The sequence below is a fragment of the Balaenoptera acutorostrata genome, chromosome 5 (assembly GCF_949987535.1).
Source record: "Balaenoptera acutorostrata chromosome 5, mBalAcu1.1, whole genome shotgun sequence".
NCBI lineage: Eukaryota > Metazoa > Chordata > Mammalia > Artiodactyla > Balaenopteridae > Balaenoptera > Balaenoptera acutorostrata.
Window position 1 is genome coordinate 9,828,258 of NC_080068.1, and position 25,201 is coordinate 9,853,458.

Here is a 25,201-nt window from a genome sequence, read left to right on the forward strand (position 1 = left end):
TACATGATATTGAGCTCCTCTTTGAATGCTCATTTTAAAATGTGTTACCGCTTTATGCTTTTATTTCTACTGCCACTATCTGAAGAGCAGAAAAACAATCAACACTTGCTGATAAAAATTCATATTTCTATTACATCTCAAGAAGCAATGGGACTATGTTTAAGATTTGAAACTAAGAAGAAAAAAGATCAAAGTCAGCCAACCTGGGAAAAAATACTGAACAAGGTCTAAACTCTAATAATTCCAAGTTATCAAGAACACACTGTTAGCCAAAATCACTTCTCAAAGCCCTAGAAATCAAACCTGTTGTTGAAAAATCATAGGACACTTCATCATTCTGTACATTTCAATACCAAAGGTTCTTTCTTGGTTTTATCTTTGTTGTTAACTGATATGGTAGCTCCACTGAAAATCAAACTGTTATGTATAAATGTGTTGCAATGATTTTATTAATAAGTGCAAAGAGAATTGCTTTATTTTTTGTTTTGTAAAGTAAATCAAACTTACCAGATCATAGGTCAAACAAGAATAGATTTTGCTGAATTGCTTTTTTTTTCTTTTAATAGGAGCAACTAAAAAATAAATCAATACTATGAAAAGCTCAGATGAATGCTTCTTGACAATTCCTTGGAAAAGTGTTGGTAAGCCAAAGTAAATACTGTATTTAGAGAACAAGGGCATAGCAAAATACTTAATACAACACTGCCAACCTCTGTGGTTAAGACTGAGGCAACCAATAAACTGTTAAAGAGAAAAATGGAAACTTCCCTAAAAAAAGATTTAGAGAAAGTTGAGTGTGTGTACCAAACACAGGCACACTTCTTTTTTTCTAGCTCAAATTTATGAACTAACCAATAACTTGTTTTAGAAAGCAACCACAAATGAAAACATCTTCGTAAGTTCATTTTTGAAATAAAAATTGGCACAATACCTATTCTGCTACTTCAAGACATATAAAGGATTTAAAAGTTATTTTTAGTTAAATTCATTTTAATGATCTCTATTTGTCTTTTGATAATTAGTCACACAATCTATTAAGAGGTATATAAAAATAAAAAAGTAAAAATCTCTGCACAGACACTCCAGATTTACGGATAGAGACAAGAGACTGAATGAGCTTCTGCACGATGGTGGGTAGCAAGGTTTGACAGGGACGTGTCGTCCTATCTAAATCTTTACGGTTGCCCAGCGGGAAGAAGTTAGTTCTTTAAGACCGTACTTAAAAAAAAAATTGGAAGGTACAGAAGAAATTAAAAAATACTAATATGCATTTGTTTTAACTGGAGATCTGCCAACCAGAGGGACAAACGGAGGCCAGAGCAATGTTAGCTGTGCCTTCTCTCCATAATCTCACTTCTTGATTTGTGTCTCAGAAACACACAGGAATTTATAAAATGCAAGTCTGTTTCTATCATTTTCCTGCTCATATTCCTGTAATCACCCTCTGCCAGTTTTAAGAGAAAAATCCAAGCTCCTTAATATGGGGTACAGTTGCTCACACTCTGACCTATTCATCTTCGTCTCTGACCCCACCTGTAGCCCCTCTGCCAGTCTCAGTTCCAAAATCCAGATGCCCTGTCTCCCCGCCGCACTCGCAGCTCTCCTCCAACCTGCCCTCACTGCCCTATCTGTCCTTGCACGTGTGCTTTTTTCTTCCAGAAGCACCCTTCTCTCGGTTTCCCTGCCCAGTACCTCCACGAATCCCACTAGCCCTAGTTCAAAAATCACCCTCTTTCTGAAACTTCTGAACTCCAGGTCCCCACCTGGTCTGTGCCCTTCCTCTGCTCTCACATGGCAACCTGCGGACGGTTTTCAAAGCGCCTTAAGAGAGGCACTCGAATCTTAGGTATGACTTTATCACCAGCCCATTTCACAGTGCCTGGTACGCAACAGGCACTTAGCGAAATGTCTATTTAATGATAATTATGGAATTTTTACTCACTTATCCTCTGTCTCCCCAAGTGCAAGGCATATGTCTCTCATTCTCTGAATCCCCAGCACCCAGCAAGTAAATGCCACACAACTAGATCTCAGTGAAAATTAATAACTGTTGAAGGAACCAACACCGTACCAGCCTCCAAGCTCTCCTCTTCCAATCAAGCCTGCAATGCTGATGGAAGATTCCTTTTCCAACATACCAACTTACCATGGCTCCCATCACCTAACCCTACCCAGCTGGAACTTTCCCTGGTTTCCTGTTACCTGTAGCAGGAAGCTAAGCTTCCCTACCTCAGTTCTTTTGCATAGAAATGCTCTTGCCTTGATGTCCACAGGATCTCTTCTCTCCCGCCTTCTTGTCTCAAGTCAGGCTTCCCCTGCCTAAGCAAACTAAAATGGTCTTTGGGTCAGTCTATTACGTTAACCTACTTGTTTCTTAACTCCCCCATTTATTAATGAGCTGAAATGGTCTTCACAGGCTTTTTGTTTGTTTTTTTTCCTATGTGTCTTGCTATTGCCTCCCTCACTAGAACATAAGGTCCATGAACTCCAGGGTCTGGCTGGCTTTGTTCACTGCTGCATCCTCTGTCCTAAAGCACTTCCTGGAAGCAGAGGTCAAGTGCTGAACATCTGTTCAGTGAGGGGCAAGCCTGAACAAGAAATAACTGCAGGCTGGCATTCGAGGTCCTCAATGGCTTGGCCTTACCCCACCTTCCCAGCCTTTTTCCCCACTGATTCCTCACATGACTTCTGTTTGGTATGTCCCAGATACACTGTACCTACTCTTGCCTCCTAACTGGGCCCATCTACAAGAGCCTTGACTTCTTTTTCTTCATATTTAAAGTATCTTCATTTTAAAAATCCAGCCCGAACTCCATCTTTTCTATAAGGCAATCCAAAGTGGCAAGCTCTTTAACTGTATTATTTATATAATGTCTTAAAAATCTTTCCATTCTTTAGAGCTGTCTGTCTCATACTTGTAATGACATTTTTTAAATTATAGAAATAGGTTGTCAGTTATAATAAAAGATGAAAAACCTTTAAAAGGAAAAATTCTATATGTGAGGAGTAAATAAGATTCAGACCCCATTTTACCTACGTTAAGAAAATTGTATGCCTTTTTCCTCAAGTGTACCAAAGAAGTTTGCTTTCAGGTTTAACGCGCAACCTAAAGGTTAAAGGGCAACATTCAAAATTTGTGAGCGAGAGTTGGTTCTAGTAACAACTGTGATGTCCACTTTAATTGCAAATAATATTGACCACTGAACATACTATGAAAAGGCATCTAAAAAATAACTCTTCCAGCTTTTAATGTGAGCCTAGCACAGTCCGACTGACTAAATAATTTGTTTTAATCCATAAAATAAAAAATAACAAACCAGGAATGCTTGTGTGATAAGAATGCTTCTGTGATAAGAATTACTAGTCAGAAATTTTTCAAAAGTTACAGTAAGTTTTAAATAGTTTTACTGATCTGTATCCCAATGACCCCGGTGATGGATACGTGCAAACATACCTGCATATGCGGGCCTGTATATCAGCACAGATGATGCAATACATGATGTGTAAACAAAGGCAACATGCTAACCTGGATGGCAATTTGGCAGCATTAGCATCCTCTGCTGAATTCATGTCATCCCAGCAGGAATTTCTCTGACTTAGCTGCAGGCTGACCTGAGGAACGCCATCAGACAGCTCTGGTTGCGGTACCCTGTGGGCCTGAATAGATCCCTCACTCCTAGATTTTGGGATCTAAAAAATAAAATAAAATAAAGAAGAGAAGAATTTTTAAAAGTCTTTCCAATTAAGTTATTGAAGATAATTTATTCGAATTTATTAATAATCTAATGTATTAATCACACTCCAGAAAAATATCAACCGAGGTATAAAATTGAAAATGCATATAAAAATTCTTATATAGCAAAGGGCACAGTGAAGGGGAGATACCAATATTCCTGAGGGGAACTTTCAAACCATTATGGCCCATACCCCTCTCCTGGATTCTCATGCAAATCTTCCCCAGGCCTAACCTCTCCTTAGAATAATTATTCTATGTAATGAGAGATTATGAGAGTATATCAGACTGCAACCTAGAAGGAGAGAAGAAATAGTCAGAAAGAGGCAGAAAAAAAAAAAAAGGCTGAGAACCACTGAAATAGAGAATGCCAACGTGAGAAAGGTGTCCGGAAATATTTACTACCAGCAAGCAAAATACACACCAGTTGGCAAGTTTCTATTGTAATCCTCTGTTGTAGGGCAACGTATGGTGTAATAAATTTTGAATTAAGGAAATAAATAGGAAAAACACAACTTTTTTACTTTTCTTCTATGTCTGGAATCATGGGCAACCCAAGTGCCGAATGAATACTGGGTGTATTGACTTTTCATATCTGAGGTCTCTCCGACCCCAGAAATACCTTCATGCTCTCTTATTTTAGGTCAGAAAAAATGAGAATACAACCAATATTCTTTTCCTAAAAATGTGTAAAAATCATGTCAGAATTTCAGGAAAGTTTCAAACCCTTGGATCAAAAGTATTCATTACACTGGAAGCTTTTTCTCATCTCTAGGACTTTTCTCTTGCTTGTCCTTTCATCTACAATGTCATGTGTTGATCACTGGCCAATCACCAACCAAACCAAATCCTAAACTCCTTTGAGGTTGAGATAAGAATCCACTGCCCACAGAGCAATCTGGGCAAACTACCCTCAGGTCTAAATAACCTTTCCCAACTCTGAATTCCTGTAACTCACCACCACACAATCTACACTTGATTGCATGTCATCTGATACCGTAATCTTAGTTATCTCAAGTTTCTAGGTCACGTGGCCTCAACCAGATCGCTCCTCCTACCTCGCCCTTCTCTTCTCCTTCTTTATATTATTTGTAACATTTTTACCAAGAAGTCAAGCAAAGTTTTGAACCCATTAATAAATACTTATTGTCAGACAAACACTCTTCAACTACAAGATATTCCCAAGACACTGACTGACCAAGAGGCTAGGATAATGGACAATTAAAAAGAGTAACACGGACAATTATGGACATAAATATTTAATAAATTCATACCACTATGAGGATTACATGAAAATAATTTAGCAAAGAGTTACATTTAACACAAAACAAACAGTAAATAAAAGCTAGCTTTTATTAATATTGTTGTTATGTAAAATTTGCCCAAATCTGATGACTGCCAATTAATTGTTCAGTTGCATTTCTCTGTAGAGCATTTGTAAGCTCATGAAAATCAAAGGGAAAATTTTTTAAAATTATGAAATAACTATAGCTCATAGCTATATTTGCCAAGAATACTTCTAAAAGAAATACTCAGATAAACAGCAACACAACATGAAAAGTGTAAGCATATGCTATTACATATTTCATAAAATAGACATGAAAAATCAATAAAAACCACTGAAAAAGCAGTACGATTTCCAATTAGTTAGCTAAAAAAAATCTCACATCCACACTGATATTTGTTTTAATATTGAGAGAAAACTAAGAACAGTTGTTTGGCAATATTTCATGGTGTTAAAATAATGACATGACATTTTAGGTTCAGTGATAATTTGCGTTCTAAATCTGATTCAACAATTTATATAAAAAAATATTCTAAGGTAAAAAAAGGTAATATGCAGCTTATTCCATCTTGCCAGTTTATATTAAAATAGACTCCATAACGCCATAATAGAATTCACATACCAGCAACTACATCAGCTACATTTATCTAAGTGTATTTCCCAATGATTTAATTTCTATAGAAATAACAGACATGATTGTCATTAACCATTAACTTTAAAATATAAACTCATTATTTACACCAAAGGAGTGCAAAGAATTGAGCTTGTGCACAGAACACGAAAATACTGCATGAAGTTTATGAGAACAAAATTGTTAGAAAAGAAGTGGCTCAATAAGTCTAAGATGACTAGAACTGTGGAATATATACACATTTTTAAAAGGAATGCACAATTTTTAAAGGTGATTAATGATATCTTCTTGACGATGTACCTTGAAGACTATACGTTTTCACTATAGAGATGACGACTACAGGAAAAATTAATAGAGTGATAAAGTTTTAAAACCTGCCGTTTTACTGATGTAATTAATTTTAGTACAAATGTATTAACTTTGAGAAAAAGGAAGAGATCACTTTCTTTAGCTGGAATTGAGCTTTTTAGGGACACAGAGTTTAAGCCTTGGCGTTATAACGTTGGTAGAGGAGTGGTTTTATTTCTGCGCTTCCAGGTGTCTATTTCGGATTGCATAGAGTTCAGGGGTGGACTTTGAGATGGTGTTCAAGGCCCCTTTCATCACAGAACTCTCTGAGGAATATGACACCAGTTGGCCAAAGCCAAGGGTACAAAGAGACATGTTATTACACTGTGGCCTTAGAGAGCAGGGGTTCTCACCCAGAGCCAGTTTTGTCTAGAGACATTTTCGGTTGCCATGAACAGGGGTGAGGGTATGTGATATTAGAATCTAGTGGGTAGAGGCCAGAGATGTGACTAAACATTCTATAATGCATAGGACAGCCTGCCCTGAAAGAGAGTTATCTGGTCCATCTGTCAGTACAGCTGACGCTGAGAAACCTTGCTTTAAAGGGAATGGGGAGGAGAAATCTGTACGGAGGCAGCTCCTCTCTCTATATACACTTTTCTTCTGGTTGCATCCTCCCTTTTCGTCATTGGCATGTAAATGTATAACAGGCCAACATCACCTCTGAGTTTAGCAGGAATGGGCCAAGAAGGCCCAGCAGGCCTGCCTTGTCTACACAAGAGTTGCTAGTGACTCCATGAGGTTCAGCCAAGCTCTGTGGGGCAAGAATTTACTGTAATAAAAATAAAAACCTTACTGTAACAAATGGAGTGCATGTCCTTAGAGAGGCCCATCTGCAGCCTCATAACGTGTGGCCACGGTAGGAAAACGGCCAAGGGTTTGGGATACGGACTGGGGTAGGCAGCTTTCTCTTTCTGCTGGAGATATGCAGGAGTTCACACCACACTTTGCTCCTTTATTTTAGTGATCTTCATGACAACTTTTGCACTTGAAGGTGAAAACTATAAAAGCCCCCCAACCATCTGTGGAAAAACATTTTGCTAAGAATTCTGCCATTGGCTGTTTGAGATAAGGATCTATGCACATGCTGTGTGATTTATGTGTACAACTCAAATACTAGCAATCCTAGGAATCTTAAAGCACATTCCGTGCATGTATTTGCAGGTATGGAAGAGTCTAAGAAGTAATTTGAGATACTTCAGTATTTGAGATGCCAGAGGAAGAGAAACAAAAGAATAATCTTTGAAAATGTAAAATTAGGAAATATCCTCTTAGATACTGTTGCTGTTACTGTTAGGAACAAACATTTAGTGAGTGAGCATCTACTCTGTGCTAGCACGGTTCCAAGAGATTGACATAAATTAACCCATTTAATTCTTACAACAACCTGAAGAGGCAGGGACTACTATTATTAGCATTTCACAGCTGAGGAAACGGAGGCATAGCTCGAGTTGTCTGTCCAGTGAGGAAGTGGCAGAGACACAGTTACACCCCAGGGAGCCAGACCACAGGACCTGTGATTACCACTACTCTCTATAGTTGGTCATATGTTAAACGTTAGAATTGCAAGAAGAAAAGGCACTTTTGGATAAAAGTCACATTATATCCCATAATGCAACCCATTTTCTTCTTTTTGGGGGGGGCATTAGTAATTAAAACTTTCTTTAAATTTATCTCCCTGGCATCCACTGAACCATTCTAGCAATATAATTTTAGGGGGAAGAAATTGGGTATGAGGAAACTATATGGGAAATGTGTTCATTGTATTTTTATTTATAATAGGCCCAAAATGTAACTATTCTAAATAGCCAAATTACTATAAGGTAATTACGGTACATGTATATGATGAAAGAATATTCAGCCATTAAAATATCTACAAAGTTTTTAACAGGACTGTGAAATAATTTTATGATATATAATATAGAATGAGTTCAGTTAGCAAATATAAATGTACAGACATAGTTATACACACACACACATATATATATATGTATATATCTCCAATAATGCTTGGAACATCACCATACTTGAAATATACGTGAAACAAACTCATGGTTACCAAAGGGGAAAGGTAGGGATAAACTAGGACTTTGGGGTTAACATACACACACTACTATATATAAAATAGATAACCAAAAAAGACCTGCTGTATGAAACAGGGAACTCAATATTTTGTAATAACCTATAAGGGAAAAGAATCTGAAAGAGAATATATATACATTATATATATGTTTATATCTGAATCACTTTGCTGTACACCTGAAACTAACACAACATTGTAAATCAACTGTACTTCAATTTAAAAAAACTAAAAATAAATCAAAAATAAAACATACATGAATAAATTTCAAAGGCCAAAAATCAAATTCTGCCACAGTCAACACTATAAAGGTTTTAACAAGGTCTCATCTTTAAAAACTGAACAAAGAATCCAGCACTTGAAAAACATGCTTGTGATACCAGACTCTGATTTACCCTGATACAATGATCTGACTAAAATGAAAGACATAAGAAAGTAAGACATAAAGAAAATAACGTGTGCCTTAATACCTTAATATTTATCCATATAAATCTGTCACTGCGAGGGCACAACCGTGCCCTCTGTCCCGTGGGCAAGTGTTGGGTAGGAGCTGTTTGCCCTGCAGGACTGAAACAGAAGAATGGCGGGTGAGTCAGAAGCAGGAGGGACTCAGTTTACTGATGGGGACCAATGTCTCTGAAATTCGTAGCTCCCTTTCCTTTGTGTAGGTGAATGTTTCCTGATTATTATAAGATTCTTCCTGGAAAAGTGATGTGCATGTGAATCAACTGCAGGAAAATTTATAACAGTAATTTAGCATACTATTATGAAATAGTATTGTTAATACATAATTTTTTAAAGTTTAAGCAAAACAAACTTTAATGTTTTGGTCTTAGGAGTCACCCTAACCACCGGCCAGGTGCTATGCTTGCATTTTGAAATGACAAAAACTGTAAGTCTGTTCTTTTCATCATCAGGTACTTTGGGAGAAGATTAGAACAGGGCAGAAAATTATATTCAAGGCTCAACGATGAAGGAAAATTGTGATAGCAGGATGAAAGCAGAAAAGTTAATGTTTAACATTTAGACTTTCTAAATAAAGTTCACTAGACCTCCTCAATATCCTTGACCTTTTCTGTCTTCCATTTGTCACTTGTATGGAAGAGGACAAAGCCTCTTGCTTTTTCTTCATGTTCATTAAACTCAGCATCTTCATAAAAAGAAACGGTGAGATAACTAAGTACCAGAAAACAGATGTTTAGCTCTGATTTTTTTATTTTTAAAGAAGACAGGCATTCCTAGCTTAAAAAATTAGAAAAAAAAACCTCTCTAAATTAGAAAAAATTGAAATAAGAAAAATTTTAAAAAGGCCTTTGTTTTTGCTCAAAAATCTTTACATTTTGCTTTTCAAAAGTGAGACTTGTTTACTAAATGGCAGCAATCAATTCTCCTGATAAATAACTTGGTCAATCTATTATGTGCCAGCTACAGTGCTAGCTAATTAATGTCCCAGTGGTTTTTTTTTTTTTTTTTTGAGCAAGTTATTAACATGCTTTAGGAAATTAGTTATAACTAATTAAAATCTCATCTTGATCTAAATTTTAGAGTGGATCTATACTTAGCATAAAATCATTTTAACTAAGTTTGTTAGAAAAATTACTCACAGGTGAAAAGACAAAAATTTCACAGTTAAAAAAAAAAGTTTATCTTGAAATATAGTAGATCAGATTAATTATGGTTTCACAGTGGGGCTCAAGCAAGTAACAAACCTCTTAGCATTTGACTTTCCTCAACTCTTTCCGTCTCACCTCCTCACTCCTCTGCAAAAGCTAAATGCCATCACAGCAGAAATTTCTGTCTGTTTTGTTAACTGCTGTAGCCCTGCCTCCTAGAGCTGTACCTAGCAAAATAGTAGGGGACCATTAAATGTTCCTATAATGAATAAATGAACAAATGAATAACCAAACAAACTGATAGTATCTACCTTCCTTTCAGAAACATTGATGCCCTGAAGCACATTAATTCCATTGTGTAAGCATTATTCTTATTCTAAAAGTTTCGTCTATATTCAGTTTCAAAATCTATAAGTCAGTTTAAAAAAATAGCTAAGGTACAGAAATGGGAAGAATCTGAATTTACAGAGCATAGGGATTATTAACGCAAGATCAGGGGCTGGAACCTGCCAATACATTTACTTGGACTAAGTGACCCCATGGTAGAGCCATCTGTCCTGGGACTTAGGCTCAAGTAAGTCTCACCTTTTAGAAGCTGGTCATAGATAAATCTGTACATGACAGTAAGGTGAGGCCTCTTATTAACATCAACACAGTTCCATCTGCTATTTTACGAAGTCACTTGTTCAAGTTCCTGACTTCAGGTCTTTCATCAGAAAACAGTTGAGGCCAAAAGTAACTGTGTAAACTGAGCAGTTTAGAGATTTAAATATAAGATTTCTACAGATTTTCATTCTATTAATAATATAAAATTTTGCTTTGAAAATTTTGATCATTTATCTCTGATGATCAAAACCAATGATCAATCAATGGGAATGTTTGCCATCCAATCCCAAATGCAATCCTTTGGCCTCAAAAGTTCTTGCTAACTTAGAGGACAGGATTACACAGGGTGATGGAGCCTTAAAACAAGATGTTCTCTGGAAGCTTGTTCCAAAGGGACACTACTGACGCTAGCTGGAATGCCGTAAGCAGTGCTTCTTACCCAGGGGTGCACACTGGAACATCCTTTGGAGCTTTAAAAAAAGTGGTACACTTGCTAAAATTCATCCCATCACCTCACTTCCCATTCCCAGGGAACATATCTGAGTTGCATCCTGGGCAGGTGAATTTTTAAAAAATCCTTAGAATAATGTGTGCTGCTGATTCAGAGTTTAAAAATTTGTCAAGTAAATAATTTCTCTTTGAGCTTTTTAAAAATTAGTGTTAAGGTGAAAAAATAAACAACAAAAAATAACTGAATTACTTGATCACAGCTGGTCATGTTTATGCAAGAAAAATTAGGTGGAAAATTCAGAAATTAAATGATTATTTTAGAACCACTCAGTTTTAGAGTTGACGAGAGGTCTACTCCAATCCCTGCATCTCAGAAGTGAAATCCAGGGGCCCAGAGAACTGACATGATTTGTCCAGAGTTGTACAGAAAGTGGGAAACTTGGCTATTAAAATCCCCTTCTCCTGACCAAAGTGAAGGTGAGAAGTAAAGTAATAAACTGTAAAATCCAGGGCAAACTAACAATTAATGGTAGTGCAGGGCAGCAACACACCTCCTGTGGCCTGGAAGGAAAGCAGATGGCAACACCTAGGCTGGGAGGCCCGCATTGCAGCCGTGGGGAGCTGTAAGCTGAAGCGTCCTAGGTCTATGGTGACCTCGAGAACCTCATTACCAGTCCTGGCCTGACTTACAGGTTTTGTTCATTTGAAGGAAATATATTTCTATCTTGTTTAAGCCAGTGTTGTTTGAGGTTTATTTATACGCAAGAACACCTAATCCAAACTGATGTGAGATTTTGCTCAAATGCTGTCTTATCAGTGAAGCCTTCTCTGTCACTACAGAATAAATAGCAAAATTCTCCCTTATGCCCCGCTCCCCATTTGCTTGCCCTTGCTTTATTTATTTCCATTACACCCAATACCATCAAACATACTGTATATCTACTTATGTGTAGTTATTTGTTGCCTTTTCCCCCTAACCAGATGTAAGTTCCACGAGGGCAGGAACTTTGGTTTGTGTTGCAAACACTGTGGGATGGAGGGAGGGTGAAGGAAGGGCGTGCCTCACTCTTAAAGGGAAATCCAACTGCTTACTTTTGTTGGTCAAAATTTAGTCACATGGTGACACACAGCTGCCCGGGAAGTTAGGGAAAGTGGTCTTATAGCTGTGAATCCATGTACGCAGCCAAGGAAGAGAAGGAGACTAGATCTCGGGAGGCCACTAGCAGTCTTGACCACAGACCTAAAGAAATAAAGGAGTGTCTCAGAAGAATGTCTCGGGAGGAGCATTCCAGCTGGAGAGCCGTGCAGAGGTCCTGAGGAGGAAGCATGATTTCCAAGTCTGAGGAAGAGCAAGGAGGCCACTGTGGCTGGCTGGAGACAAACGAGTGAGAACAGTGGCAGGAGGGGAGGTCACTGAAGTAGCAGAGGGCCCGGATCACGGAGACCTACAGGCATTTTTAAGGACGTTGCCTTTTACCCTGGGCGGGGGTGGGGGGGGTACTTTTAGAAGGTGTTAAACAGAGAAGAAACATGCCTGACTTTCATTTTGAAAGGATCCTTACTGCTACAGAGAGAAGAGACTGTTGAAGGGTCAGAGTGATTAAAGGAGACCAATTAGGAAGTAATTGCGATGCTCGTGGGCTTGGATCAGGGAAACGTTGAGATGAGACCAGATTCTGTATATATTTTGAAGGTGGGCTCAACAGGGTTTGCTGATGCACTGGACAGGAGGGAGGAGTCAAGGATGACTCCAAAGTTTTTGGCCTGAGCGCTGAAAGAATGAACTGTCATCATGGAGTTGGAAAAGACAGCAGGAGGTACAGATTTTGGCGGGTAAATCAGGACTTTATTGCTCTGGACATGCTAAATTTGAGATGCACATAAGACAGACAAGTGGAGCTGTCATGTAGACAGTTGGCTATAGGAGTTGGAGTTGAGAGGCGTGAACTGAAAATACAAATTTGCAAGTCATCTATATGTAGATGGTATTTAAAAACCAAGTAATTGGAAGAGATCACCTAGGGCGTGAATCTAGATAGAGAAGGGAAGAGGATTAAGAACTAATCCCCAGAGCACTTAAGGTTAGAGAGGGAAGACTCAGCGTGACTGAGGAGTGGACAATTAGGTAGAGGGAAAAACCAAGAGAGTGTACTGAAAGGCAAGGGGAAAGGGTTTCAACAAGGAAGGAATAAATACAGTTACCATATAACCCAGCAATTCCAAAACATGTGTCCACATAAAGACTTGTACATGAGTGTTCATAGCAGCATTATTCATTATAGCCAAAGACTGGAAACAACTCAAATGTCCGTCAACCGATGAATGGATAAGTAAAATGTGTATATCCATACAATGGAATATTATTCAGTGATAAAAAGGAATGAAGCACTGATTCAACAGAGATGAATCTTGAAAACATTACACTGCATGAAAGAAGGTAGACACAATGGAAACATACTGTATTATTCCATTTATATAAAATGTCCAGAACACATACATCTACAAAGACAAAAAGGAAATCATTGGCTACCAGGGACTGAGTGATGGGAAGTGACTGCAAATGAGTATGGGGTTTCTTTCTGGGGTGATGAAATGTTTGGGAATTAGATAGTGATGATGGTTGCACAACTATGTGAATATACTAAAAATCACTGAATTGTAATTTTAAAGGAGTGAATTTTATGGTATACAAATTATATCTCAATAAAGCTTTTTAAAAAAAGACGGAGTGACCCAGTGTGTCAAATGCTGCCGACAGGGTGAATAAGATGAAAATTAAGACCTGACCACTGATTGTGGCAAAGTGGCATCATTTGACAAAAACTGTTTCACTCTGTAGTAGGATGGATTAGAGTGGTCCCAAAGAGAATAGAGAAGAAGAAGTGAAACAGCAAGCTTATATAATTCATTGAGGAGTTCTGTTGTAAGGAATAGCAGAGGAAATGGGTGAAGGCTAACCGTGGCTGTAGAGGGGGGGTGTTGGAGTCAAGGGAGAGGTTGTTTTGTTTTGTTTTGTTTTTTCTGGTAAGATGGGAAATATAGTATATTTCTATGCTAATGGGACTGGTTCAGTGGACAGACAAAAAAAAAAAAACCCCTGATGACCCAGGAGAGAAGGAAGGGGTAGAGAATTCAGGGAGCAAAGTTCTTACGGGGGTCAGAGGGTATGGGACCTTGTCCACAGTGGAAGGCTTCCCTGGGAGAGGAGCAAACACAGCACATCTCCTGTGACTGGAAAGAAGGAGAGAACATGGCACAGGGGCAGATACGGGATGAATGTGTGGAGAGTCTCTCTGGATGTTCTTAGTCAAATGAAAGTCAGGTCATGAAGGTTGCAAAGGGGGATGTTGGAGGTTAAGGACCAAGGAAATGGTATGAAACAGAGTTTAAAAGAGAGGAAAGAGTGAAAAAAACTGAGGAGAGCGGTAGGACTGCCAGCAAAATGAGGGACCATTTGAGGATGGTAGTCACACATTTAAAGTGAGACATCAAGCCCAAAGTTAGCAGGCGGAAGGAAATAAGAAGGATCAGGGTAGAATTAAACCAGAGACTAAAAAGATAACTGAAAAGATCAATGAAACTAAGAGGTAGATTTTGGAAAAGATAAGCAAAACAGACAAACTTTTAGCTAGACTCAGAAAGAAAAAAAGAGAGAGGATTCAAATAAACAGAAGTGAAAGAGGAGATGTTACAACTGATACCACAGAAATACAAATGGTCATAAGAGACTACTAGGAAAAATTATATGCCAACAAATTGGATAACCTAGAAGAAATAGGTAAATTCCTAGAAACAACAATCTACCAAGATTGAATCACAAAGAAACAGGAAGTCTGAAGAGACCAGTTACTAGTAAAGAGATTGTTCAGAGGATTTTGATTACTGATTCAAACAAAAGTCCAGGACCAGATGGTTTCACTGGTGAATTCTACTAAACATTTAAACAATTAATACCAAACCTTCTCAAACTCTTACAAAGAATAAAAGAGGAGCCAACACTTCCAAGTTCATTTTACAAGAACAGCAAACCCTGATACCAAAATCAGACAAGAACACTACAAGAAAAGAAAATTACAGGCCAATATCCTTAATGAACATACATGTAAAAATTCTCAACAAAGTATTAGCAACAATACATTAAATTCAACAATACATTAAAAGGATCATACACCATGATCAAATGGGATTTATTCCATGGATGCAGTGATGGTTCAACATCAGCAAATCAATCAATGTGATACACTATATTAACAAAATGAAGGACAAAAATCATATAATATTCTCAATAAAGAAAAAGCATTTGTCAAAAATTCAACATATATTCATGACAAAAACTCTCAACAAAATGGGTATAGAGAGAATGCACTTCAACATAATAAAGGCTATATATGACAAGCCCACAGCTAACACCATATTCAACACTGAAAAGCTGAAAGTTTTTCCTCTGAGATCAGGAATAAGACAATGATGCCCACTCTTGTGACTTTTATTCAACACAGGGCTGGAAGTCCTAGCCAGAGCAATTAGACAAGAAAAAAAGTTAAAAGTATCCAAATCAGACAGAAAGAGTAAAATTGTCTCTGTTTGCAAATGACATGATCTTGCGTATAGAAAACCCGAAAGACACCACCAAAAAAACTATTAAAATGAATGGATTCAGTAAAGTTGCAGGGTACAAAATCAATATACAAAAATCTGTTGTGTTTCTATAACTAATAATAAACTATCAGAGAAATTAAGAAAACAATTCCATTTATAACTTCATCAAAAGAATAAAATATCTAGGAATAAATTTAACCAAGGAAGTAAAAGATCTGTACACTGGAAATTACAAGACAGTAATGAAAGGAACTGAAGAAGAAACAAATAAATGGAAAGATATTTCTTGCTCATGGATCGGAAGAATTAATATTGTTAAAATTTCTATACTACCCAAAGCAATCTATAGATTCAATGCAATTATTATCAAAATTTCACTGGCATTTTCCACAGAAATAGAACATATAGTCCCAAAATATTTATGAAAACACAAAAGACTCCAAAATAGCCAAAGCAATCTTGAGAAAGAAGAACAAAGCTGGAGGCACCACACTTCCTGATCTCAAACTACATTACAAAACTATAGTAAACAAAAGAGTATGGTATTGGCATAAAAACAGACTCAGAGATCAATGGAACAGAATATAGAGAGCTCAGAAATAAACCCATGCATATCTAGTCAATTAACTTACAACAAAGGAGACAAGAATATACAATGGGAAAAGAAAAATATCTTCAATAAGTGGTGTTGGGAAAACCAAACAGCCACACGGAAAAGAAAGAAACTGGACCACTACCTTACACCATACACAAAAATGAATTCAAAACAGATCAAAGAGTTGAATATAAGACCTGAAACCATAAAACTCCCAGAAGAAAACACCTTAAGGTGTTAAGTACCTTAACATCAGTCTTGAAAATGGTTTTTGGATTTGACATCAAAAGCAAAGGCAACAAAAGCAAAAATAGACAACTAGGACTATATCAACCTAAAAAGCTTCTGAACAGCACAGAAAACCAACAAAATAAAAAAGTAACCTACTGAATAGGAAAAATATTTTCAAATCATGTATCTGATAAAGCATTAATATCCAAAATATATAAAGAACTCATACAACTCAATAGAAAAAAAGTCCAAATAGAAAATGGGCAGAGGATCTGCATTTTTCCAAAGATGGTCAACAGGTACATGAAAAGGTGTTCAACATGAATAACCATCAGGGAAATACAAATCAAAATCACAACTGAGATATCATCTCACATCTGTTAGAATGGCTATCATCAAAAAACAAGAAACAAGTGTTGCCAAGGATTTGGAGAAAAGGGAACCCTTGTGCACTGTTGGTGGGAATGTAAATTGGTGCAACCACTATGGAAAACAGTATGGAGGTTCCTCAAAACATTAAAAATAGAATTACTATATGATCCAGCAATTCCACTGCTGAGTATTTATCCAAAGAGAATGAAATCACTATCTCAAAAAGATATCTGCAAACCCATGTTCACTGTAGCATTATTTACAATAGTTAAGACATGGAAACAATCTAAGTGTCCAAAGACAAATAAATGCAGAAATAAAATGTGATATATACATATATATATATATATATATATATATACACACACACACATATATATATATATACACACACAATGAAAGCTATTCAGCCATAGAAAAGGAAATCCTGCCATTTGCACCAATATGGATGGACCTTGAGAGCATTATGCTAAGTGAAATCGATCAGACAGAGAAAGACAAATACTGTATGATCTCATTTACATGTGGAATCTAAAAAAAAAAGTGAACCCACAGATATAGAGAACAGACTGGTGGTTGTCAGAGGCAGGGGGTAGGAGGTGGGTGAAGTAGGTAAAATTGATGGAGGTGGTCGAAAGATACAAACTTCCAGGTATACCATAAGTAAGTCCTGAGGATGTAATGTACAACATGGTGACTATTGTTAATAATACTGTGTTGTATGTTTGAATGTTGCTAAAAAGTAGATTTTAAAAGTTTTCATCATAAGAAATTAAAAAAAACCTGTAACTGTGTGATGACTGGATGTTAATTAAACTTATTGTGGTAATCATCTCACAACATATACAGGTGACCCCTGAATAATGCAGGGGTTAGGGATGCTGATGAATATTCGAGTTTAACTTTACTGTGGGCCCTCTATATCTGTGGTTCTACGTTAGCGATTTGACCCATGTAGTACTGTAGTACGTATTTACTGAAAAAAATCTACATATAAGTGAACCTGAGCAGTTCAAACTTGCGCTGATCAAGTGTCAAACTGCATATCTCTCAAATCATTGTGTTGTACACCTAAAACTAATAACAGTGTTATATGTCAACTGTATCTCAACAAAAAAATAAAGTGAGGTATCAGTGTAGTGTTGTGGGTTTCTCCAGCTCCATTCAGCTGCTGGGGTAGGCAAGGAGTAAGTAGCATGTTGGTTTTAGAGAGGGTTGAGATTTTAAAGTAGCAGATATTAGCTTCTTTATTCCTGTGTTGTAAATGCTTGTTTACCTGCCGTCAGCCTCATTAGCTTGAGTGATGCCCGAGTATATGTCTTTCTCATTGTTGTCTCCCCTGCCTGTAACTCTTAGACATATAAGAGGTGATTAATAAATGTTTAATATAATATTTCCTTTCTGAAAACATATTTAGGAATTACTGTGTTCGTTATGCTCCTTCCCCAAAATATAGCCGATGAATCAAGCGAGATGATTTACTTATAAATTACATAAGACTACAGTTTTCCCCTACCAGTTCTTTATATTTATTTATTTATTTATTTATTTATTTATTTATTTATTTTATTTTTGGCTGTGTTGGGTCTTCGGTTCGTGCGAGGGCTTTCTCCAGTTGCGGCAAGCGGGGGCCACTCTTCATCGCGGTGCGGGGACCGCTCTTCATCGCGGTGCGCGGGCCTCTCTCTATCGCGGCCCCTCCCGTCGCGGGGCACAGGCTCCAGACGCGCAGGCTCAGCAATTGTGGCTCACGGGCCCAGCTGCTCCGTGGCATGTGGGATCTTCCCAGACCAGGGCTCGAACCCGTGTCCCCTGCATTAGCAGGCAGATTCTCAACCACTGCGCCACCAGGGAAGCCCCAGTTCTTTATATTTAAATGGAAAAAATTAATATTTTCATAAAGTAGTTATATTCCCTTTTCTGAGAACTAATCAAATGAGTCCATCAAAGTGTTAATCAAACATGAAAACGTCCTTTGATAATGTCATGGGTGAGTTTTAAAAAATATTATCTTAATCTTCTAAGCACAAATATGGGGAGGGGGGGCAGTGTAACGCAGCCTAGGTTTCTCCCAAAGATGAGAGTTAACTCCTCGGGGAAAGATAAGTATTGGGTTGGCCAAAAAGTTCGTTTGGGTTTTCCATAGGATGTTATGGAAAAACACGAACGAACTTTTTGGCCAACCCAATATTTGCAGGATTCCTCGTTGTAAGACTTCTCATACTGTCCAGAAATAGTTGAGCTTCTTCCTCTGGAAAACTTCTAGTATCATTCTTTCTTCCATGTCTGTGAACGGTAACCACCACTATTATCTCGTGATCTGTTTGTGTTTCTGTGATAAATTGGTAAGTAAAGGTACATTTTTCAGGGGAGGGAAAAGCACCTCCCACATCAAAACGGGAAACTAAGATCCCACATGCTACGTGGTACAGCCAAAAACAAAAAACAAAACAAAATGAAACAAAAAACAGTGACGGAATACTGCTTTAAGGCTCTTTCTGAAGGTGCTGTTTTGGTGAGCAGGGCCGCACATTTCAGCCTGCATCTGTTTGTCAATGTGTGTTGTGAGCATGACTGCCAAAAAATGATTAAAGGGATAAAAAAATGCTATTTGTAGTCCAAGCTTTCTTTTAACATAGTTCTTACCATAAACAAGGAAAGCTGATGGAATGTTTTGCACTCCTTTTGCCAAACTCTGAAACTAACGAACCCTCGGCCACAAAGCCACCTGGGAATTACAAGATCTAGAGTCAGTGGGGTCTCTTTCATTTTGGAGGAAGTCTCCATTAGGGCACTGCTCAATGTAACAAACTATGAGGCATTACTAGGTTGTTTGGTTTTGGTAAAATACCCATTCTCAATAGGGTAAAAGCCATTTTCAGGCTTCCCTGGTGGCTCAGCGGTTAAGAATCCACCTGCCAATGCAGGGGACACGGGTTCCAGCCCTGGTCCGGGAAGATCCCACATGCCGCAGAGCAACTAAGCCCGTGCGCCACAACTACTGAGCCTGTGCTCTAGAGTCCATGAGCTACAACTACTGAGCCCATGCGCCACAACTACTGAAGCCTGTGTGCCTAGAGTCCGTGCTCCGCAACAAGAGAAGCCACCGCAATGAGAAACCCATGCACCGCAATGAAGAGTAGCCCCTGCTCACCACAACTAGAGAAAGCCTGCGTGCAGCAACAAAGACCCAACGCAGCCAAAAATAAATAAATAAATAAATTTTAAAAAATAGAGTAAAAGCCATTTTCATTGTCATAAATATAAGTGAGTATTTTATAACATATTCATTTCTGGGGAAGAAACTGGCTTTGAACTCTACGTATTTCTTCCTATTGCTTGCTGCACGATTTTGGGCAAGTCTTCTAACTTCTCTAAAGCTGCACTGTCTCATCTGTATAATTAAAAACCTACACCTCATAAGACGTGATGGAAATTAAATGAGATAATTCATGTTCCATTAGCGCCGGGAATAGAATAAGCATATAATAAATGATAGAAGTGAGAGCTATTAATTTTAACAATAAACAAACATAATAAAGGACTGCAGAACTTGGGACAACATGTCACTATTACCAAATTAACTTAGTGATTTAATCTTAGACAGCATTCTTCAAATTTGACAACAGTGTAATTCAATGAGCATTTATTGAACAATTACAACATGCTGGGCCTCAGGCTAAGTCCTGGTATCATTAGTGATGCAGGCTGCCGTCTTACAGAAGTGGAGAGTCTAGTAGGGAGACAGACACACAGACTCCTACCTCCTGCAGCAACTGTTGGGTGTTTACTGAACAGTAGGCATAATATTTAAGCACTGCATATATATTTTCTCATTTTCAATTAAAAACAACCCTATGGGGGCTTCCCTGGTGGCACAGTGGCTGAGAATCTGCCTGCCAATGCAGGGGACACGGGTTCGAGCCCTGGTCTGGGAAGATCCCACATGCCACGGAGCAACTGGGCCCGTGAGCCACAACTACTGAGCCTGCGCGTCTGGAGCCTGTGCCCCGCAACGGGAGGGGCCGCGATAGTGAAAGGCCCGCGCACCGCGATGAAGAGCGGCCCCCGCACCGCGATGAAGAGTGGCCCCCACTTGCCGCAACTAGAGAAAGCCCTCACATGAAAACTAAGAGACCCAACACAGTCATAAATAAATAAAAATAAAATAAATAAATAAAGTATTAAAAACTATTACATCAGGGTTCAATTTAAAAAAAAAAAAAACAACCCTATGAAATAGATATTATGATTCTCATTTTATCAATGTGAGAACAGAGACACAGAGAACTTAAACTAGCCCAAGGTCACCTAGCTGTTAAGTGACGAATCTAGGATTTGAATTTCTGGCAATCTCACGAAGGAGCCAGCAGCTTTAACTTTATGCCAGCTTGCCTCTTATGTTTTAAAAAACATTCAGTAGCAACAGACATTTACTGAGCATTTACTACCTGTAAGGCATGAGGGAGAATAAATCAGACCTGATTTCTGCACCGTGGCGCTTGCGATACAGTAGGGAAGACAAATGTTCATCACCTAACTACATAAATATATACATACAAACTGTGATAAATGCTAGAAAAAAATTGTAAGTGTTAAGTAAAGAATGTGTAACGTATGCAGCGCTATTTGCAAACATATACAGGGCACACAGTTAATTCTGCCTGAGGCAGACAGAGGTGAGGAGGGAAGGGCTTTCACAAGATAATAAGAACAGGAAGAAAGGTACAAAATAAGAAAGCTGACATGACTGGGCACAGAGGGACTAGAGAGACGGCAGCAAGGGCTGAGGCTGAAGGACGGGGCTGCAGTCACACTGTTGGAGGCATGTGTACTGCGCTAAAGAGTCTGACTTCTATTCAGTATTCAGCGGTGAACAAAGCGTTCTATAATACTCCGGCTACAGGGGTGGAGGAAAGGCTAGGGTGATACTAACACAGTTTTGGACTGAAACTCCCCCAGACACTAACCTTTATTGATAATAGAATGCCCTAGATTACATTCATACCTTTTTCACTTTCTAACTTTGACACTCAGTAAACAGAGCATGTGGAATGGACGATTTTGGGTTGCCTTCCCAGCGCTCATATCCCTCCTCGTCCTCTGCCAATGTCCCCAGTTTCTATTGGGGTGTCATGGGGTTCCCAAGGTGACGCCTCTCCTGGCCCAGGGGTGAACCATGTGACCTCGCCTGAGCCAATTAGTACACTCCTATCTCCCAGCCACAGTAATTGGTTCAGGAAGGCGACTCTCAGGAATTCTCCTGGGAATGCTAGGACAAAAGGTCCTCTCATTTCAGTGAACATGGTAGTGTTAGGAGAGAATTCTCTATAGGTCTCTTATGTTCCTGCATGTCTTAAACAGAAGCACTCACTGCCTTTGTTCTGGATTATCTTTTCAAAACGTTTGTATAGTGAACTGTCTTGGAAGATTAGATAGATTTTGCATCTGGAGCAAAGGCTGGTTTCCTTACAGCCTTGGAAGACAGAGAGAGCTTCTCCCACTGGAGCAAAGGGCAGTCATGCTTACCGCCTGTTATAAAAGAGTCAGGTTCCCTAAATTCAGAATACCTCTCTGGTAGCACAGTTGACTGCTAAGGTATCAACTGAACCTCTCTGCATCACTGTGTGGGAACTGGGGTTTACGTAACCAGCATGAAAAAATGCTGGCTATTGCTACTGCTGGGAGTAAGAAAGTGTCCTTCATCTCAGACCTAGGAGTCTCGTGTCTTCTAGTAGCATCCGTGAAACTGGCAGGTTAACTTGTCAGCTTGCAGAAAGGGTAAAATCTCAGACCCTCACAGTTCTCAGTTGGTAGCATATAGCTCTGGAAGCCACTGGCAGCCATCTTGGGGCTATAAGAGGGGTTGGTTCTAATGTGAAGTTGACACTGTGGAATTCAAAAACATGGAAAGAGATCGGGTCCGCGGTAGACATCATTAAGCTATGCGGTAAAGCTTTGACAGAACTCACAGTATTTCTAAGATTTTTGGTATATGAGTCAATAAATTCTCTTTCTGGCTTAAGTTAAGTTGGGATTGTGTCTGTCTGCTATTTGAAACCAAAGGTATTCTTACTGGTTCCATCTGAATGCTGTTCTTAATTTGAAAGTACATCTGATTTAAATGCAAGCCACATTAACTCTGGAATAATCACCTTACTTTGCTGCTGAAAGCGATAGCGTTATCAATTTAAAGGCCACTGATTAATTGGAGTGCTTGGCAGAACCGGTATTGACAAGATCACTTCCCATGAAAGCCCTAAGTAAAAAGGGCTCAGAAAAGTTTTTTGGGATGTGAGAATACTACTAGTCAAAAGTAGTAGTTTTTAAAAAATATTGAACTCTGCTACTCTGTTTTCAATTGTTTAGCAGGTCCAGCAGTATATAAGAATCCCATTTAAGAGGTCTGGGTAGATTTAAGAATTGCTAGGCTACTTACCAGTCTTCATTATTCTATGCAATATAATACGGTCACAAAGAGAGACTTCTGACTGGGGGCATGATGGGCATAAATAACTATGTCATTTTTTTTTTTTTCCTTTTTCTCTTCCCTCATTTAGAAAAATAGAAAAGAATAGGATAAAGGGATGTGAGGCCCCTATTAACAGGATGAGTAAATAAAGGGCTGGTTAAAGTTATCAGAGTAAGCAAATGATTAAAGAGCTTTAACATGAAGCAGAGGACAAGGTCAAGTACAAATTTTCATGATGTTCTCAGATCCCAAAGTGTATATATGAAAAAGAGAATCAAATAGTGTTGCATTTAAGATCAAGAAGTAAACAAAATGGGAGTAAATTGTGATAACAGAATTAGAGAGGGAGAATAAATCATTTATTCAAACAAGAAGCATTTACTGAATGCCAGGCAATATGTCAGATTCTATATACACAAGGATGAACACCATACAGCCTTATTCTGAAAAGAGCTTGTATTCTACTGAAAGGGAGACAGAGTAGTAGTCAAAAAAATGCCATACTGACATGGAACCCAATAGGTGTGATGATTTCCATCAGGGAGAATGATACCAGGAAAGGCTGCAAAGAAGAGTCACTTGCAAGACAAGTTAGTATTTATTTGATGGGCAGAAGTAGGTGTTGGAAGAGGTTAAAACACGTCTTGATTTATAAAAACACATTTCTTTAAACTTTCCCCTGAATCATACCTTTCCTTAGGAGTTCCTAAATCAAGATAACTGCTAGAATTTCCTTGTACTTGTGATATTTTAACAAGGATTTACCTATGTTTATGTGCTAACTCTGATTTCCTTTATGAAGAGCATTGCTGTGGGATTTTTTAAAAGTATTTCTCTAAGAAACAGAAAAAACTGAAATGTTGTTTTCTCTGTCATTCATAGCTATAACTAAGTAATCAAACTGAAAGGTGATATCCACGAAAACTCCAGACATAAAACCTATGAGGAAATAAATAATATACATCGGGGTACAAACATCCCTAGATATTCCATGACTGCAGAACATCACAGGGTATTTCAAAGAAGTAGCAACTTGTGATAAACATCAGAAAAAATTTTCATATATAGTCACCCAGAGAGAAAAACCAAATATCTGTCTAGGCATATAATTGAGTTCCTTGGGCCATATCAATACATAATTGGGTCTGATGTACTGCCTGGTATAGACACTAAATAAATGCTTGGTGAATGAATGAATGATTTATTCTCCCTCTCTAATTCTGTTATCACAATGTATTCCAATTTTTTGTTTACTTCTTGACCTTAAATGAAACCCTAATTGATTCTCTTCTTCAGATTCACACAATGGGATCTGAGAATATCATGAAAATTTGTACTTGACCTTGTTCTCTGGTTCATATTCAAACTCTTTAATTAGATGCTTACCCTGACTTCAGAAAACAGAAATCAGAAGCAAAGTAAAAGCTGAAGTATGATCAAGATTATAATAAGTTTTTGAAAATGTATTTCCTCAATCCACATTGCCTTTTATTATTTTTGTCCTAGCCAGTATGTCAGCAGAAGCCAGAGAAGCAATTCACTCTAAAAGTGACTCATCAGATGGAAAAGTAAAGGAGAAACCAGTGTGATTTCTTATAATTAATTTAAAAATGAGATGGAATGTGATTTTAAAGTAAAATAATAAATTCATCTGCTTGCAGCTAATAAATAATTTATACTTTATAGCAATTATATAAGTTTTAAAATGACAATACAGTTGTAAAATAGGCCCAAGAGAATACAAAAAAATTTCGACAATACAGTTGTAAAATAGGCCCAAGAGAATACAAAAAAATTTCAACCATATAAATTCTGAGTTTTAGTATCTGGTGTGGTAATAGCAAATGAGAAAAGTGATTAGTTATAATAATTCAGATGTTTACCTTGGTCTATAGCAATTATGCCTCTATGTTGGGACTTGGCAAATATTATCTGTAAAAGGTCAGAAACTAGTCATGGCTTTATGGGTTATATGGTCCCTGTTGAAACTATTCAACTCTGTTGGTGAAAAACAGATTTTCACACTGAAAAAAAATGTGAAAGCAGCCACTGACAATATGTAAAGACAAGCATGGCTGTGTTCTAATAAAACTTTATTTAGAAAAACAGGTACTGGAGTAGTGTTGGCCTGTAGGCCATAATTTGCTGACCCATGTTCTATATCATTCATTTCTTTCACCTTTTTC

At 38.0% G+C, this 25,201-nt stretch overlaps 1 protein-coding gene across 6 annotated transcripts in view; it reads right to left on the reverse strand.

Moving 5' to 3' along the window:
• The window catches only part of FAM13A (family with sequence similarity 13 member A), a 340,103-nt gene that overhangs the window by 132,563 nt on the left and 182,339 nt on the right, over positions 1-25,201 (reverse strand). For all 6 annotated transcript variants that reach the window (XR_009008361.1, XR_009008360.1, XM_057546846.1 and 3 more), the window contains one exon: positions 3,527-3,690. Coding sequence is in view for 4 of the 6 variants with exons in the window: in XM_057546846.1 (XP_057402829.1) it covers positions 3,527-3,690 (164 nt within the window). In the remaining 2 variants the exon portion in view is untranslated. The remainder of the gene's footprint in view (positions 1-3,526; positions 3,691-25,201) is intronic.